The sequence below is a fragment of the Mus caroli genome, chromosome 6 (genome assembly GCF_900094665.2).
Source record: "Mus caroli chromosome 6, CAROLI_EIJ_v1.1, whole genome shotgun sequence".
Lineage (NCBI taxonomy): Eukaryota > Metazoa > Chordata > Mammalia > Rodentia > Muridae > Mus > Mus caroli.
This window is the reverse complement of record NC_034575.1, coordinates 110,579,504-110,597,905: the sequence shown is the minus strand read 5'-3', so window position 1 is coordinate 110,597,905 and position 18,402 is coordinate 110,579,504. Positions and strand designations below refer to the sequence as shown.

Here is an 18,402-nt window from a genome sequence, read left to right as displayed (position 1 = left end):
TGTGGGTGAGACTAGATTGTACCTGAATCTCTTAACTCTAAGATCCTGCTGTTTTGTTTGTTTGTTTATTATCTATTTATTTTGAGGCATAGCTGCTTTTCATTCAACATGAAGCTTGCTGTTCGTCTAGGCTGGCTGGCCACTAAGACCTTGGGATAGGGGGTCCTCCTGTCTGTCTCCCTAGCATACACCTTCTACATGGACACTGGGGATCGGAACTCAAGTCTTCATGCGAGCATAACAAGCAGCGTACTCACTAAACCACCTCCCCAGTCTGTGTTTATGAGTTAATTCATTTTTCAAGCAAGAACTTGCTTTGTTGACCAGGCTGTCTGTCTGTCCTCAAATCTCTAGGTTCAAGCAATTCTCCCATGCCAGCCTCCTGACTAGCTGGGACTACCATGTGCCAGCTTCTTAATATCTTTTAAAACATATTCTCTCTTTCTCTCTCTCTCTCCCCCCCTCCGTGTGTGTGTGTGTGTGTGTGTGTGTGTGGTGTGTCCAAGTGTGCCGCCAGTCACAGACAAGGGATGGAATCTGTAGATAACAGGGTATTGAGGCATGCAGGGTCCAGACTAATAAGCAGGATAGGGTGAGGAAAGAGGAAATCAGGAAAGCATCCATTTAGTGAAGGGCAGACTCTTCAGCTCTTTGATCGTATGATCACACTGTGATGTCACGATGGAAATGAACTATGACTCTTACCCTCGTGATTAGGAGGGAATAAAGAGCCATATCCCAGTCCTCACTCTGGGCATCCTCCATCCCTGGAACCAACATCCTGCCTCCTTTCCTCAGCATCATAGTTGTAGTAGACAACACACAGGTCAGGTCCCCACTCATGCCAAGGACTTGCTATTTGATGGTCAAGGAAAAATCTCTGGAATGCTGTGGCAGCTGCCTTTTTGGTGACAGTCCCTCTGGTTTTGGACTTCAGACCCACAACTTGGAGTCTGCACTGTGACACCAACACAGGTTAAGCACATGCTCTACCTCTAAGCTGAATCCCTCCACACACCTTCCCCCTATCCCCACCCCTGCCTTCTCTTGCTGAGTCTGCCTTGCTCCTCACTTGGACTTAAACACAGAAGTCAAAGAAACAAAATAAAAGGCAAAACAACAAAAGCCCAGAAATGCAAGTTAGCTTGGGTTTCCCATGGCTGGAGAAGCCAGGTCTCCCATGGCTATGGAGTTCTGGTTTCTTGAGGAGCCCGCTATTCCTGTGTTCCACTCATCACAGAAAGATGTTGAAGGATGCTGGGCTGTGGTCAGGAGAGGTGTAGGATAAGGGCTTGACTCTTGCCTAAAGTTACTTTTCTTCCTATTTTTATTAACAGGCATCCCTAAATGTGTTTGTGCCTAGAGAAAGTGCTATGAATAACCGATGATGCATGTGTTGATTAACTTGTGAATCATGCTGGGGGTGGGGTGGGGGCAGGGAAGGAGCAGGAGCTTTAGAGATGAATATAATGTGTTGTAAAATATTTAGCAAATGATCATCCAAGCCACAGGGAAAAATCCAAGAGATGGGAATTTGAAAGCTGCCAGGATTTAAAAGCTATTTAACGCTAAGCGTTGGTGCCAAAGAGCTGAGAGCATCCTTCTCCTCACTCCATTGGCAACAGAGCTTGAAAATGTGGAAAGGGCTTGGCTAGGCTGTGGAGCACTAGTGGGAACCGAGATCAGGCAGAGAGCTGAAAGGCCTTTTGTTTGAGAGCCTTGTAAACAAGGGATTGCCTCCCAGGACCCACTGAGAGCCCCACCTTGCCTGTGGCTTGCACATTCTCTCTTGCCATCTCCCCGATAAAGTCCCAACGTGGCGCCAACATTGTGAAGACACCCAGCAGTCATCGAGATGTTTCAAAATCCCCGGATGCTCTGCATCAAGGCAGAAAGAAACCACCATATGGCGGAGTGAATTTGTCACCTTCCTTCCAAATGTTTGGATGTCACTCAGACACAGCCTTGGCTCTGGTTCCAATGTGGCTTAGCTCTATCTGTCATTTTAAAGGTTTGGACTCTGAGGTTGCCTTTCTGAGGGATGTAGCATTTGTATATTTTTAGGGCTGGAGTCAAGGCTCACTTTCATAATCTCATTCTTTGGAGATACATTTCCTTCCAAGAGGATAGAAAGATCTTTCTTGATGTCTTGGCTTGACAGCCCCTCAACTCTAAAGTTGTAGTCTCCTGGGTAGAAACACCACTTGTTACGGTAAATGAAGGGATTAAGTTAGGGGCTGGGAACAGTCATCCTGGAGAGCAGAGACCTCAGGATCATTCAGTAACAAGGCATGCTTTAAAGACATGATGTGAATCTGATGGCTTTAACAACCCAGAAGTCTCTAACGCTAGGGAACAATTTATAACCTGCTTGCTGGCACTTGTCGCAAACATAACATGGAGCATGAGCCTTTGAGTTTAGCAAAGTAAGGGATCTCTGGGCAAATGGTCCTTGGGTGGCTGATGGGGAGAGTCACCATATCTCTGCTGTCTATATCTAGGGCCAGGGAGCAGCAAGGCCCTCCCCTCTTCTGCTCAGTTGTTCTTTCTGGTTTTCTTTCCTGTAATGCCTTTTGTTGTCTTTCTTGCAGATCCTCAATTCAGCACCATCCCTGAGGCCTGCCTCTGAGTCCACAGGTTCCACCCTGGCTTGTCAGTCTTTGTGAATCTTCGCTTCCCCACAAATGGTCCCCTAGCATGTGACCAAGAGCCCTAACCATTCATCCAGCACACAATTAGTTACCCGAATTATACTGTTTTAAGAAAGAGTCATGTTTTTCTTCTTAATTGAGTGATAAGCTCATTTTGGCAGACTCTTTAAAGTCTTAAAAATAATTATTTACTTATTTATTTGTGTGTAGAGGTCAGAAGACAGCTTTGGTGAGCTGGTTCTTGACTTGCAACCTTTTGAAGCAGGGTTTTTCTTGTCTCTACTGCTGTGAATATTCCAGCTAACTGGGCTGAGAGCTTCCTGGACATTGTCTTGTCTCTGCCTCCTGTCTCACCATGAGTTGAGATTACAGATGCATGCTATCGATCCAATTTTTTATATGAATTCCATGGTTTGGAAGCAGGTGATCAGCCTCGTATGGCTTACTAAAGCATCTGTCCTTTCATATTTTTAATTTAAAAATATTTTATTTATGGGTATGTATATGTCATGTATGTGTGTGGCTACCCAACGAAAGCTTCAGATAGACTGTAGCTGGGAGTTACAGGTAGTTGTGAGCCACCTGATATGGGTGCTGGGAAGTGGATGGGGCAGCCAGTACTCTTAACCACTGAGCCATCTCTCCAGCCACCCATTCCCTTTGCTTTTGAGATGGGGGTCTCATGTATCTTAGGCTGGCCTTGATAGAAAGGCAATATTGAAAGATAACCTTGGCCAGGCAGTAGTGGTACACACCTTTAATTCCAGTACTTGGGAGGCAGAGGTAGGCCAATTTCTGAGTTCAAGACCAGCCTACTAGTCTTCAGAGTGAGTTGTAGGACAGCCAGGGCTACACAGAGAAACCCTGTCCAAAAAAAGAAAGAAAGAAAGAAAGAAAGAAAGAAAGAAGGAAAGAAAGAAAGAAAGAAAGAAAGAAAGAGAGAGAAAGAGAGAAAGAAAGAAAGAAAGGAAGAAAGAAAAAAAGAAAAAGAAAGATAACCTTGAACTCCTGATCCTACTTCCTTCCTCCATTTCCTAAGTGCTACAATTAGAGATCTCTTTCAACGTGACCTTTTTTTTTTTTTTTTTGATTGCTTTTGGTTTTGTTATTTTTAATTTATTTTTATTTTTTGCAGTGGTAGGGATCAAACCTATGGCTATCTGTTTGCTAGGCAAGCACCCAATCCCGTAGTGAGCACCCAATCCCATAGTGAGCACCGAATCCCATAGTGTTAACACTTAAAACATTTGTGCTCTCTGGAGCTTCTAGCAGTGTTGAGATGACACCTCGGGCCACATTGGTGTCCCATTAGTAGGCAGTACAGTCAGACCTTCAAACTTGTAGGGTTTACATCCATGGGGCAAACATTCTGGGGGCATTTTAGTGAATTATTGAATTTTATGACTCTTCCCATTCTTGTCATGATTTCCCAGATATTATAATACAGCTTACACCATTTCCATTGTGTTAGGTATTGTAGGTATCTAGAGACAGTTCAAAGGATAGGGGACAGTATGCAGAGTTTACTTGAAACTCGTGTTATGAAAACTTGAACACCCATTGGGTTTGGTACCTCCAGGAGACCTGGAGCCAGACCCCATGAGTATAGAGGGATGACAATATGTTAAACATGTTGCTGGTGATTCGTGAAAACTCAGAGTCATGGGAGAAGTTTGGGTTCTTTGTGAAGCCTTGAGAGCATGAGGACCTGAGTCCAACTCCTCCCCTCCTCTCGAATCCACCTAAACATGCCAGACAGGGTAGTGATGGGCAGGTGGGGCCAGGCTGCTCCCCGGGGCTCACTGACCCTCTAGTCTAACCTAATTGGTTAAATCTAGGCCAAATGAAAGACCCTGTCTAAAAGTGGGTAGATGACAGTCCTGAGAATGAGCCAGCGTTAGAGCTGTCTCTGGGCCTCCATACACATACACAGCACCTACTCACACATAAACATATATATGAGCACATATGCATGTCAAAGAATGAACAAGAAAGAAAGAAGAAATAAAATGGGGAAATCCTTTCCCCCGTCTGTGATGGCAGAATGGGAGACATGCATTCATTCTTTAAATACTATAAACAATTTTATAATGGGTAATTTTTAATATTAAAAGTAAATTGTAAATGTATCTTTATAAACAATATGCATAAAATAGATCATGTTCTAAAACTTTTTGTTTTTAAATGCTTTTTCACAGTAAATTTCTTAGGTGTCAGATTTTTCCCTCAAAATAATAGTGCAATCAATAGAAGGAACACGTTGTCAGCGGGTGGGACTTTCCTGCTAATACAAGTCCTTGTAGATCTCCTGGAGCAGGGGGTGAAGGCTCATGTCTGTCTCTGTCTTCTTGATCACATGCAGTAGCTGCACGTGCTCTGTGACGATCTGCCTGAGGTCTGTCATCTTCTGGAGCACCTTGGCGAACAGCTGAGAGGACTCTGGGTGGTTCAGCTTGAGCTGCAGTTCCAGGGCCTGCAGCAGGTTGTCTTGGATGTCCTCGATGGGCTTCACATTCAGCAAGCCTGGGCGGTCTGGGAGAATGGGAAGACAAAAAGAGGCTTTGTCAGACCTCCTCTGGGGCTTTAAGGAGTGCAGCTTCAGATTCCCTGCTCCCCAGGCTGGAGATGAAACCCAGTTCTGGAGCTGTTAGGCACATGCTCTACCTCAGAGCCAAGACCCCATCGCCACCCTGTTTCTTAAGCAGGTTCGTGGAGCGAGGCTCTGCAGCTAATGGGCAAGACCCAAGGATGGAATCAAAGGCTCAAGCCCTTCCCAGCCAGGACTAACTGATGCAATGCCATCAGGAGCATCCTGTCTTCGACCCAAGGCCTCTTCTGGCAACATGCTTCTCCTCTCAGAAATCACATTTCCAACCTTTGCTCCTTCTGGAGGAGTGTTTTGTTTTTTGTTCTGTTTTATTTTGTTTTGTTTTTAAAACTTCTACCTACATTCTCATAACAGCTTCAAATAAGATTTTTCAAGTGTAAGCCTTGCTGTTTTTTTGCTTAGCACAAGCACATCCCATTACCAGCAAGATAAAAGACTGCTTCACTTTGGAGGGGTCTTCCCCTCCCTACAGGGTAGCTGAATTTCTTCTGAGCGATGAGATTACCGGGGCTTTTCATCAGTCTTAATTTTTTTCTTCTACCTTTTTTTTTCTTTTGTTTTGTTTTTAGGGAAGGTCTCACTGTGTTGCCTAGGCAGGCCCCCAACTCCTGACCTTTCTCAGCCTTCCTGGTTCAGCCTCTCAGTCTGCAGCTGCAGGAGTGCAGTGCTGGTACTTGGTAGGACACCCTTGTGTCAGCTTTACTTAACCAGGAAGCAAATGCTGCTAATGCCTTGCCACAGTGTGACATTTGCTATAGATTGTGGTGAATATGTTTTGCTTTTGGTTTTCCAAGAATTTTAAAGTTTTAAATTTGTTTTAGACAGGAACATTGGTTAAATTTTATTGACGGCATTTAAATTTTTCTATCTAAAGAGATATGATATCTGAAAAGATATGCTTTTATCTTAACGTAGTGTAGTGGATCACATTAACAGATATCCTATGTCCTTGCACTCATTTGTTAAGGTCTTATTCAGGGCTTTGTGATATCTGTGGGTGATGTGGTTGGGAGTGTTACCGTCTGAGCCAGCATTGCCTGTTGGGCAGTGACTAGGAACCAGCCTTATGAGTGGATCTCTGTTTTTGCTTCAGTTTTAACTGCCCCTTTGTGAGTCCTTGGAGTTCATCTGAAGAGCCCTTGGGCCGTGGTAACAAATCCTTCATTACCTTTAACTTTTCTTCTGTAGCTTTTCATGCACCTAGGCTTTTTTATAACATACAAATTAAGACAAGTAAATTCTTTAGGATGGAGTTGTACATGATAATCTACTATAGTCTGGAATCTATTTTTATTATATATTGTAAAAGTCTTTATTAACCAAGTGAATTGTGCATAATGGTGAGTGGGTTTCATCATGACATTTCCATACATGCACACAGTATGTACTTTGACCATGTTTTCTCCCGTTACCCTCATGGCCCCCCTCCCAGCTCTCCTGAACCCTTCCTCTCTTTAACTAGTCCCTCTTCTGTTGTCCTTTTCCTCTTGATAAACTAATGGAATCTTTCCTTTTTATGCTTCGGAACTCAATGCTTTTTGTGTGTTTTCTCATTTTAAAATTTCAGTTGTAAAAGACATCTATTTTTCTTTAAAGTTTTCTATTAAGTTTATTTCTTTTAGCTTATGTGTGCTTTGTCTGCATGTATGTATGCATCCCATATGTACACCTGCTGCCTTTGGCGGTCAGAGGAAGGCTTTAGGTTCCAGTTGGTGTGAACTACTAGCGGGTGCTGAGAACTGAATCTGAGTCCTCTACAAGAACAGCCAGTGCTCTAAATCATGGATCCATCTCTCCAGCCCTGCCCCCTATGTTTTCATTAAAATATAACCTTTAGTTTTATTAATCAACTTAAAATCATATATTTTTTTCAATGTTTAACTCCTTTAAAAAGTAAATGTATTCATCTTTCTTGTTTTTTCTCCTTTCCCAATTTCTTGACTTGAGTGCTTTACTCTTTTAGTTTTGGGATTTCTCATAAGCTCATTAGGGCTCTAAATTTTCCTCCGGTGTCACTTTGGTCTCATCCCACAGGCTTTCAGGAACAGGCTCTCATTGTTCTTTTGAAACAGCCTATCTTAGAATGTTAGCTTTATTTTTTTACCTAAGAGCTATATAGAACTGTGTTTTAAATATTCTCTCTCTCTCTCTCTCTCTCTCTCTCTCTCTCTCTCTCTCTCTCTCTCCTCACTATGTGGTTCTGGCTAGCCTAAAACTCACTGTGTAAACGAGGCTGGCCTAGAACACACAGAGATTTGCCTGCCTCTGCTTCCTGAACGCTGAGATCAAATGTGTGCTCTACTATGCCTACTGCTTTGAAATTTCTGAGTAAAGGGTTTGTGTTTTGGTTCTTGTATTCTAAGTTTACTGTGTTTGTTAGAATATACAGATTTTCTTCTTAAGACCTACTGAAAATAGGATTGACTCATATACAACATTTAGGACCCACTCATCATCTTACATTGATTCCTAAGGCTATCCCTGCAGGTTGCTCGCTCTGTTAAGTGCTGCAGCTCCTCTCCCTTTACCATAAACCTACTCAACATCGCTATATCCTGCTTGTCTGCTGCTGTCCCTCTCTCCCAGTCTCAGTTTCTCTAGTTATTCTTCTGCTCCAATAGCAGCAAGGTACTTCTATTTCAAATTCCTCCAACATCCAGATCCATCAGACTATCTACTCAGTGCCTGCTGCCTGAAGCCTCTTCACTTCATAGTGACTCCAGCTGCTTCTTCAAAAGGAGCACCAGTGGGGTGAAATGCCTTCTCCCCACCCTTTCTCTCTTGCCTTCAACTTTTTATTCTGAGCCGCACAGCACCTTATGATCACCTCCACTCTCAGTGTCTGAGGTTACATTTGCTGGGTGGTTATATATTTCCCTGATTGCGCTCATCTGACCCAAACACTATAACTTAAGTCCTCCTTCCCCTGTGTTGCCAGCACTGCATTCTCTTTCCTGCTGTGCCCAGGAAGTAGCAGTGTCCTGATGTCTCTGAGCCACCAGCGGATGGATGCCCAGTGAGTGCTCAGCTGGCTGAGTTAATGGGCAAGTGGTTGTTCTGGCCAACAGTCCCAGATGGAAGACTATATTGTAGCTGGTGAACAAGCCTGAAGGTAGAATCACCACAGTGAAGACTCTGCCATGAATGGTGTTTTGTTTTGGCATATCTAATGGACTCCTGTAACCTTTTTCCACAGACAAAGCTCAGGAGAATAGTGTGGTCTCAGGGTGGGACTTTGAGAACATTCTCTTAGTTTTGATTCTTTTTCATTACAGAAGAAAACATGTCTTTGGTATGACTTTTTTTTTTTTCTTCTCTAACACATCCCATCAATTGGATTAAGTAAGGTTTCCTTCGAAATTCCAGCATTAAATGAAGGACCATGGGAATAATAACAACAATGAAAAGTCTCAAGCTCTGAGAATGGAACAAATGACCTAGTCCTGGCCTAGAGAATCCACCCCTGGAAGTACTGTGTCTTTCTCAGTTCTGACACCACAATGAAATCACTTGGGCCAGCAAGGCAGTTCAGCAGGTAAAGCTCTTGTTGCTGTGCAACCCCAGAATTTGAACCCTAGAACCATGTGAATAAGGAGAATGGACTATCTTCTGGCCCTCTATATATGTATCATGGCTATGTGTATATGTATATGCCTATGTATATGTGTGTGTGTGCTCACATACACTCACAATAAAGAAAAAACATTTCAAAAGTTAAGAAGCCACTGAAGCTTCAAGGAAAGCTGGATTTTAGATTGGGGCTCTGGTATAATGACTGTTGCCCCCGCCACCACTTTATCAATATCTCAGGTTTTGAAAGCCTGAGGCTGTGTGACTGTGCATGCATTTCAGTCCTAGCATGTTGTGTAAGCAGGGCTGTATGAGGCTCCTGGGCCCACACAGCCTGTTCTGGAAGCCTGGGCTCCTGGGCCCTTTCTCCTTCCTCCTTCTTTTGAGCAGTACCAGTGGAGACAAAGCTGCTGAAGAGATCATATGAATGAACACAGGGTCTCTATCAAACAACGAGATCCTGGCATGCAGACGATGGGCTGGAACCTGGCTCAGGGAATGAAATGCAACCGGCCGCTCCAGGACTGGGGAAGGATCTGGTTTGGATTTTAAGACTCTTCTTTGGCAACTTCCTCTTTCTGATGTGATGGATGATGCTTGGCTGAAGGGCTGAGATACTGTGGCCACAGATTAAATATATTCTCTCCAGTGACAAGTTAGATCATTTACTGATCAGCCTGGCTGTCCCCTGCCCAAATCTCTGTTCAGGGAGCACACAGTTGAGGAAGGAGGTCACAGAGCAGAAAGGGCCACATTCTCCATTTTTGTCTTCACCAGCTCCATGACCTTGGGTCTGACTATTAAATTTGTTGGGCTCAGTTCCCTCCTATGTACACTCTATCAGTGACCTCTAAATCCCTAATTCAAAAGTTCTAAGATGCATTCTCATCTGTAACTCCCTCTAGTACACAGTTCACGTAATTCAACTAGGGAAATAAATTTAAAAATTGAATTGGAAAAGTGTATTCATTGGCTTACATATTAAACGTAGAACCAGCTTATTTAAAAACACCCCCATCCCTTCCGCAAAAAGCCAGTCTCTTTTGGTCTTAGGTCAAAGGCAAAATAAATCTATCAATTGTTCCTCTGCTTCTGCTCCTCACGGGCACTGGGAGCTCCTCTGCTCTCTTCCCTGTTTCTCTTCCCACCTTCCTCAACAGCTCCCTTGGACCTTCAGTGAGCAGAGACTGTGCCACAGACAAGTCCCCAGAGCCTTCCCATCCTTTCCCTTTCCTCTACTCCCTGGGGCCCAGGGCCTGCTAGGACATTCCCTGAAAGGCTATCTAAGGTCCTTGTACCTTGCAGAGGTGAGAAGCAGGTCTGGAGTAGACTCAGGGTCACGGGCTCTGGGTTGGCTAGGGCTTCCTAGAAGGCCCTTTGGGGGAAGCCCTGTTGATTCACACACTCTAGGAGGCTGGGGTCAGCTTTTACATCCTTACTCCCCAGGCTGCAAATTGGGAAGGGCTCTTTCCGGTCTTCATTCACACAGTCCTGGGATTGATTAGAGAGCAACTGATTTGGGCAGATCTTCAAAGCTTCCATCTTATCCAGATCTGATTCTGCCTTGAGAACAAGGCTTATCTGAAGCAGACTCAATGCTAGGCTCTACTAGGATCTACTCACCTGGGCTGCATTCCCCAAGCACATGTTTACTCAGGAGGCTCGGGCCCTTACAGCAGCAGGCCACAGGTCAGGTTTCTTGAAGGACAGGCAGGAGGACAAAGACCAGTCCTTCTGCCTGGTCCCTAGGAGTTGCTGTCTGCGACTTCCCACCTTCCTTGTTGGATTGTGATAGATTAAAATGGACTGTACTTAGGTCCTTTAAAGGGAAATGTCAGCTTGTGGGGCAGCTATATATTGACCTACAACCATGAAGGACTTCAGTTCAAGTGTGAGGAACACTGAGGACGAGAAAGAGAGACTCAACACTCTGGAACTTAACTTCTTTTCCAACTTACTCCACCATTTCTTTTATTGGATTATACCTTAAGTTCCAAGATGGGTTCTAAGGGGACCTAGACCTGGACCTGGAACCTGAAGACTCAAGAGTTGTAGCCCTTCCGCTTAAGTAAGTTTCCATGTGCTTTTGGAGAACTTAGCTGATCTTTCTGGGGATAGTTTGCTTTTGAAGGCAACCATACCGCATCTCTCATAAGGCCATAGTGAATTACAGGAGTAAGAACACTAGAAGTTCTTACTCTTTGTGTTTGTTCAAACCTTGCTACAGGGTGAGGTCAGGTCAGTGAGGGTAGGGTGGGGTGTCAACAGCTGGGAAACAGAAGGTTTGGAGGTACTTTTGGTAAGAATGGAAATTTGGGGGCATAAGAAAATTTTTGATACAGACATGTCTGGGGCTTGGGCAAGTTCTCACTCTCACAGTTGAAACACACGTGTAGGACGGCTCCAGAAGAGGCACAAAGCACAGCAGCCATGTGTCCAGGGACATATGTCTTGTAGAAATGATAGGGCTTGGGGGTGCTTTTCTGATCTAATCTTCAGAATCATATTACTGTTAGATAGACTGTGAACAGAGTAAAGTAAGCTATCGCAGGGTCTGTGGCTGTTCCCGCCCACTAGCCTCTCTTTAGGAAATATACTATGCAGGAGAGCTGGTTCTAGTACAGGGATCCACATTAAGATGAACTGGTGAGATTAAACACAACATATATGTGTCCTACGTACTTGACCTGGGATGGGATCTTCTAGGTTTTAAGGGCAGTTGCTGATCTGAATGTGTAGCTCTGGGTCAGCAGTACCAGCTTTGAGTACGAGTGAGAGCTTTGACTTTCCAATTAATGTTGCACTGCATCACATGGTGACCTTGGGAAAATTTATGAACCTCTCTTTACTTCAGTTTTCTTGTTTTAAAAAAGGGAGTTGGCTCAGTGGATCACACCTGTCATCCAAAATACTCAGAAGCTGTGGGAGGAGAATTGCTTGGGCTCAGAAATTTGAGGCCAGCTTGGGCAACATAGCAAGAACCTGTCTAAATAAGTAAACAGCTAGGGTTGTATTAAAGTCCTTGTCTAGCATGCATGAATTCAATCCACAGCACTGCAAAAACAGTTTTGTTCACATATGTGTAAGTGTGTGCACACGGAGGTGAGCAACAGTCTCAGGTATCCTTCCTCAGGTGCCATCCATGGTTTCCTTCCTTCCTTCCTTCCTTCCTTCCTTCCTTCCTTCCTTCCTTCCTCCCTCCCTCCCTCCCTCCCTCCCTCCCTCCCTCCCTTCTTTCCTTCCTTCATTCTTGGGTTTGCATTGTGGAGCCCCAGGGACCATCTATCCCTGCTTTTCCAGTATTGGGATTATAAGTACTGGTCACCAAATCTGGCTTTTAAACATATTAATATTATTTATGTGTGAGGGGTGGTGAATATATACCATGTGTGTGAGTGTATGTGGAGGCCAGAAGAAGGTGTCAGAGCCCCTGAAGCTGGAGTTGCAGGTAGCTGCGAGTTTGTGATCCACCTAATCTGAGTGCTGGGAAATTAACTCTGCTCCCCAGAAAGAACAACAGCGAAGGTTCTTAATCACTGAGCCATCTCCCCAGCCTCATAGCTCACACACACACACACACACACACACACACACACACACACACACACACATCAACCTGGGCTCTGGGAATTGAATTCCTGTCTTCACGCATACAAGGCAGGTATGAACTCTCTTCTCTGCTCATTATGAAGGTAAATAATGGTTTTAAGCGGAACTAGAATAGTAAAGTAAGTCACAGTTTTCTGAGTGTTGAGTGTGTTCACGCATGTAGCAGGCTTCCGAGCTTTAGCTCGGGGGTTACTCCTTCACTTGTCTCTTGTTCTGCTGCACCCCTGGTTTTCCTGGGTTCTCTCTTCCCTGCTCTTCTTCCCTTAGCCATTCCCTTCTTTTCAGCTTTCCCTCACCTTCCCTGTTCCAGATGTTTCCCTCTCTCCAATCCTGGGCTGAGGATTTATTTGGAAAGTTAGCAGAGTCAACCTAAATTAACGAGAGGTCTGACCAACAGATGATTTGAGGCGTGGGGTGGTTTACTGCTGCTATCAGAGAAATCAGGGTGCAGTAAAACAGAAGCCTTGCAAATGCTTCACAGATAGATATCATCTGCCTGCTGCAGGACGCATTGTGCACATGTTGCTGGTGGACCCTCCCTCTGACGCACTGAAACATTCTTACACTTCCCTGTTCAAGCAATGATTTCACGTTAATCAATGCTTTCTCTATGTTGGATAACAATAGGTTTAGCAGGATGGCAGAAGGGGAAAACCACAATGAAATCTGTTATCTGTCCATCAGCTAGCAGTTCCACATTAACACTCCTCAGTCCCCATCATCACAGAGCCAGCTCCTGAACAGGAACACTGAAAAGGCAGGTGACACCTTCTCTAGGTCTGGTCAAAGCTAGTCTGTCCCTCTACAGGGCCCCCAGGGAATAGACCTGGGATTGATTCTATTTCAAGGTCTTTGAGGATGGAAGTGGGTCTTCTGAGTTCTGTCTTGGCCTTGGGCAGTCCTTGTGATCCTTCTAGCTCTGTTGTACTAGTCACTCAAGGCTCAGCCATGTGCTCTGCTTCAATTCTGTTCTTTCCGTGTTTTGAGTAATTCTATCAGGATTGGTAGCTGGCTGGGGTTGGGGGAATAGGTAGAGGAAGAAGGGTTAGTGGAAGGAAGTAGGAGAGTAACCTCTTCGAGGCCCGCTCTAGCCTGACACGATGCTGCCCTCAATGTACCTGGTGGCTCTGCCAAAGGAAAAAAAGGAGGAAGGGCTGAGAAAAGGGTTAAGAGCAACTCTGTGACTTTAGATCCATGACAGCAAATTAGCAAACCTGAGACAGTAGCCTTATCAACTTCAGATTTCCCACTCTCTACCCCTCCCTCCCCCTCCCTCCCCCTCCTTCCTTTCCTCCCTCTCCTCTCCTCTCTGAAGAACTTGTGATTGTAAACCATAGATATGACTTTCTAAACACCTTAGTTTCCTGCAAAGTCAAGGGAATTCTGGGAGGGGGAATCCACAGTCCTAGCTTCCCCTGTCTCCTCGGGGGCCCAGGATTAGGGGATTTTGATCCTCCTTCTTTGGCTCCTCCTCCTTCTCTGTATCTCTTTCCCTTTGGGTTTTGTTCTCGATCTGCAACTAATCCCCTTAAAGTGATAGCTGATAAAAGGATTAGTTGAGCGCTCCCTAGGGGTATTTACATTGTAGGAAGGGATTTTAAGGACGGTTGGTGGAATTTTAAGCCTTTTGACTGGCAGGATGGAGTGGAGCTACTTCAAATGATATCACAGAGGAGAAAGGGGAAATTAGCATTCACTGTGTGCCTAGCAGTGTCCCAGGCACAGTGCCAAAAGCTTCATATAATGCTATTTTACTTGCTTGGGGAGCTGATAAGGAAGTTAAGGCCCAGGGAGGTCAATAATTGCTGCAACCACACATCTAGGAAGTGGGGGAGTGGGGCTTTTGGACTCTTGTGTGTGATTCTGGAGCTTTCTCCCTGGCCTATCCAGAGCTGCAGTAGCAGGAGAGAAGTTTTGTTTAGGCTGCAGCACAGCCCTTACGCCCCCCCCCCCCATCCCGTGCCCAACCTCTCTGTTAGGTGACCTGAGGACCCTGCATTCACTCTTCCCCACTTGCAGCTGAATGGTGCCCCTCTGGAAGGCTGCCTGGGTCACCCAGAGTTTAAACACACATTTTGAGAGCCCAAAATGATAAAGTGCTCTGAAAAGCCACATCTCTTATGACTGGCTAAGGAGCCTCTTCCTTGGCTGCCAGTGTGGACAGGAGTGACTCAGCAGTTCCACTTTCAGTCCTGTCTGTCTCAAGACACCACTGTTTGCTCAGTCCCAAGATGATGGCGGCCTACCTAGCCTGGGCGGAGGAGGAAGTTTTATTTCTGGAGCAGTTACAGATAAGGGGTCTTCTATTCTCTCCAAACAAGAGCCTGCACATAGATTCTCACATGTATGCCTATCTATGGGGTGACTCTAAGATGTTTCACTATTTCCCCCATTACCCCATCCTTGCCCCCAGCTCTCTGGTTTTTAGTGTTTGGGTGCCAGTTGCAAACTCATAAATATACCTCACCCCTGTCATACCAAGTGCATGAGGTTATGAAAACAGAGAACTAATGGGACATTTCTAGATAACTCAAAGTGAGTCATTATTCAAAGCCATTCTGCTAATCTCATGCACAGTGTAGGTAGGAGCCTATTAGATATGCTAGTCCTTAGTAAACCAGCTATTACTCTGTGACATGACCATCTCCTGATGGGGGACAGGAGACAGGTTAACACTGGATGTCCAGCTCAAGAGAAATTAGATGCCCTTGTTTATTTTTAATACCTGAAGAAGACATGGAAAAACAACTTTCTCAATTGGGAAGGAAGTTAAATATTTAGCTGGCATAGAAGAAGTAGGAAGCTGGCATAATGCTGAGACTGTAGCTCAATAGGGAAGCTTGTGCTCACATGCATGAGGCCATAAGTTCAATCCCCAGGACTACTAAATAGACAAAAGTGTTGGCCTATTGCTATTTATAGTTATTTTTAATGTCTAGTTTCAAAGTAGTTTGGATATTGTGTCCTTTTCACTAACAACTATGGGAGACATTCACTGACTAACATGGGTATAAAGGCTCTGGGCTGAGTAGAGTCAAAGTATGACTATGTGGGGCTCCCCTGAGACACATAAAGCCTCCTTTTCCAGAGATATGTGCTACAGTGTGCACTGTAACTCACAGAAATCACTCTGTAGTAAAATGGAAGCATGGCACGTATACTCAAGAACTGAGGGGGAACTGAGGTCCAGGGTGGAGGAATATGCCCAACCTTGTAGTCAGTCGGTCCTTCTGCCCCAAGTTATCTGCAGTGGCTCACTGGGTCTGAGCTGTTGAATGAGGTACTTTGCAATGGCCATGAGCAAGTATCTATCTGTCTGACCTACACAGAGTAAGTGTCCCTATGCTCAGTTGTTTCTCTAGAGCACAAGAAACGAAGACACAGGATGGTATTGATGGTATTTAACTGTTTTAAATCCTCTCACCAGTGCGTGTATGTCTGTGCTCACCCAATCCCCACCTGACCCTGTGCACATGAACGGCAGAGGTTGGCATCAGGTATCTTCCTTACTCCCCACCTTACTTTCTTGAGAAAGGGTTTCTCACTGAAAGTGGAGCTTGATGCTTCGGCTAGGATGGCTGGTGAGCAACGCCCAGGGATCTTCCTGTTTCTGCATTTCCAGTGCTGGCTTTATACTCATACACCACAGCAGGAGGCTTTTTACGTGGGTGCTGGAAATCTGAACTCAGGTCCTCATGCTTGCACAGCAAGCACTTCACCAACCAAACAATCCCCCAGCCTGCATTTATAACTTTCCTTTGTAACCATTTACATCTCTTATGACCTGGTATATGACAGTGTCTGGTTAAGTGGAAACAGTTTTTTTAAGCCATTTGAAGTTTACTGTCTACCTTTGTGGGAAGCTTTGCAAATGCTTGTGTTCAGGTGCTCATTACATGACAAATGTAAGAACTCTGACCCTGGCATTCACCTTATCAGCAGCCGGAGGCCTTTTCCCAGCACTTTTCAAAACCAAGCAAAGGGTTTGGGAAGATGGCTGCTCAGTGGGCAAAATTATTGCTAGTTACTTAAAATTATATCTTAAGAGGGCATTGGATATCAGTAACAGTATATGAACATTCTTAATTATTATCTTTTGATAGCTTCTAAAGAACTCTAAGACCAAGGTAATTAAGATCTCTATCTCAATTACTCAAAAGGCAACAGAATTTCGAAGGAAGTACATGGTGATGGTAATGATGATGATGATGGTGGTGGTGGTGGTGATGATTGCAGTGCTGGAAATTGAACATGCCCAGTTCTGCACATGCTCAATATGAACTTTGTCACCAAGCTACATCTCTGGTACCAGCCTGCCTATGCTACTGGGTCTGAACTTTGGCCCTATCAATTACTAGCTCTGTGACTGTAGGCAAGTGGCTTGAGTCTCTGAAGTTCCATTTTCTCCACCTGTAAACTGGGTTATAGGCTGCCCAGAGCTTCAGCAAAGATAGATACAAGACTAGGAATAGAGCACATGTCCTGGATGTTTGGGACATTCAACAAATATGGGCTACTGCTGCTGTTTCATTTATTATAAATATCTGTCAACTTACTCCAGGTGTTGTCTTTGACTCTGTTTTAAGTCTAATGAATCAACAAATACATCCACTGGCCATGGTCCATGATGAGGCCCTGGGGCCCAAGCCTTTGACCTGACATAGCAAGGTCAAATTGACAAAGACTATCAAGTCTTCCTTCATGGGTAAGTGTATAACTATGGGAGCATAACCTCCTTCTACCTACTCACCAGCCAGTCACTCAAAGAACAGCCGTTCCAAGCTGCTTACAGAAGGAACATTGCTGGTCTTCTGGAAAGAGCAGGGGACACTCTGTAGGTGGTTGGCAGAAGCCAGACTCTAGAGGGTAAATGAGGGGGTTGATGACTTGCCATCTGTTGCTGCTGTAGGGATAGTTGCAGTTTTTCTGTCACTCAGACAGCAGTGGCAGTTTGCCTTGAAAAATACATTGTAAAATCCAGTGGATTTCCTCCCTCATATCTTAAAAGTTTAGGACAAATCAAAATAGATTCCAAGCTGCTCTGAATTAACAAGAGCTTTTTCCTGTTGGAGAGTGCCAGCTGGACCCTCCGAGGCTTTTCTTTACTCCACAGCACATACTCAAGGGGGCAAAGTGTCCTGTGGAGTGTCCTGGAGTTTGCCAGGTTTCCTGAGCTTCATACTTGGCATTGGCAATGGGGCAGGGCTTGAAAGCTTGCTAGCAAGGCTGGCATGGGTCTGTGGCGCCAGTTGCAAACATCTCCTTGCTGGATGCAGTTTTACTATTCTCTACACCACCTACCCTGACAGTAAGACTAGAGGGTGCAACGGAAGCTATTATCTGCTGGGATTACAAGGAAGTGCTCCCCTGGCTCCCAGGCTCAGGCCTTAAGGAAGGAAGGTGGGAGTGGGGGTTGCAGCTACCAGCTGCTGAGAGTGAACTGTGATCCTGTATCAAGGAAGCAGAGGGGTCAGGGCTACCACAGTGACAGGACATTTGGCTTTTAGTTCAGTAGGTATCAGATTTGTACAAATCTGAGTCTATGGCCCTTACTTTTCTGCCTGTGAAGTGAGAATAAAGGCATGGCTGCATTGCTGGGGGTGGGGGGGATGGGAGACTGGTTATGAGCTGCCTTTAGGAAGTGCTAAGCTTTGGCTCTGAAGCACTGCTGTCCTTTTTATTCCATTTCTTACTCCAGCCCAGAGGAGACAGAGACTTTGCGAACTAGGTCATCTCTCTCAGCAAGCTGGCTGCAAGAGCTGAGTTCACGAGGAGTTGCTAAACACAGTTCAGATCTAAGAACCAGATCAACAGGGTCAGCAGTGTTTAGTGGGTAGCAACACCTATTTACCCAGCAAATCCCCAGTTGGGTCAGATTGACACTTCTCTCTACAGTCTTTCTCTTTGGTCCCTCTAAGCCCCCCTCCTCAGCTCGGATCCCAGATCTTACACAAGAGCTCACCA

General features: G+C 45.0%; 1 protein-coding gene across 5 annotated transcripts in view; it reads right to left on the bottom strand.

Annotated features, from left to right (window-relative positions):
* Positions 1 to 4,732: 4,732 nt before the first annotated feature.
* The window catches only part of Pparg (peroxisome proliferator activated receptor gamma), a 129,940-nt gene continuing 116,270 nt past the window's right edge, over positions 4,733 to 18,402 (bottom strand). For 3 of the 5 annotated variants that reach the window (XM_021164280.2, XM_029478633.1, XM_021164281.2), the window contains exon 8: positions 4,739 to 5,183. In XM_021164280.2, coding sequence (XP_021019939.1) covers positions 4,936 to 5,183 — 248 coding nt within the window. In that variant the 3' untranslated portion in view covers positions 4,739 to 4,935. Of the gene's footprint in view, positions 5,184 to 18,402 lie in introns of all 5 variants that reach the window. The other 2 variants (XM_021164279.2, XM_029478634.1) reach the window with 2 other exon arrangements.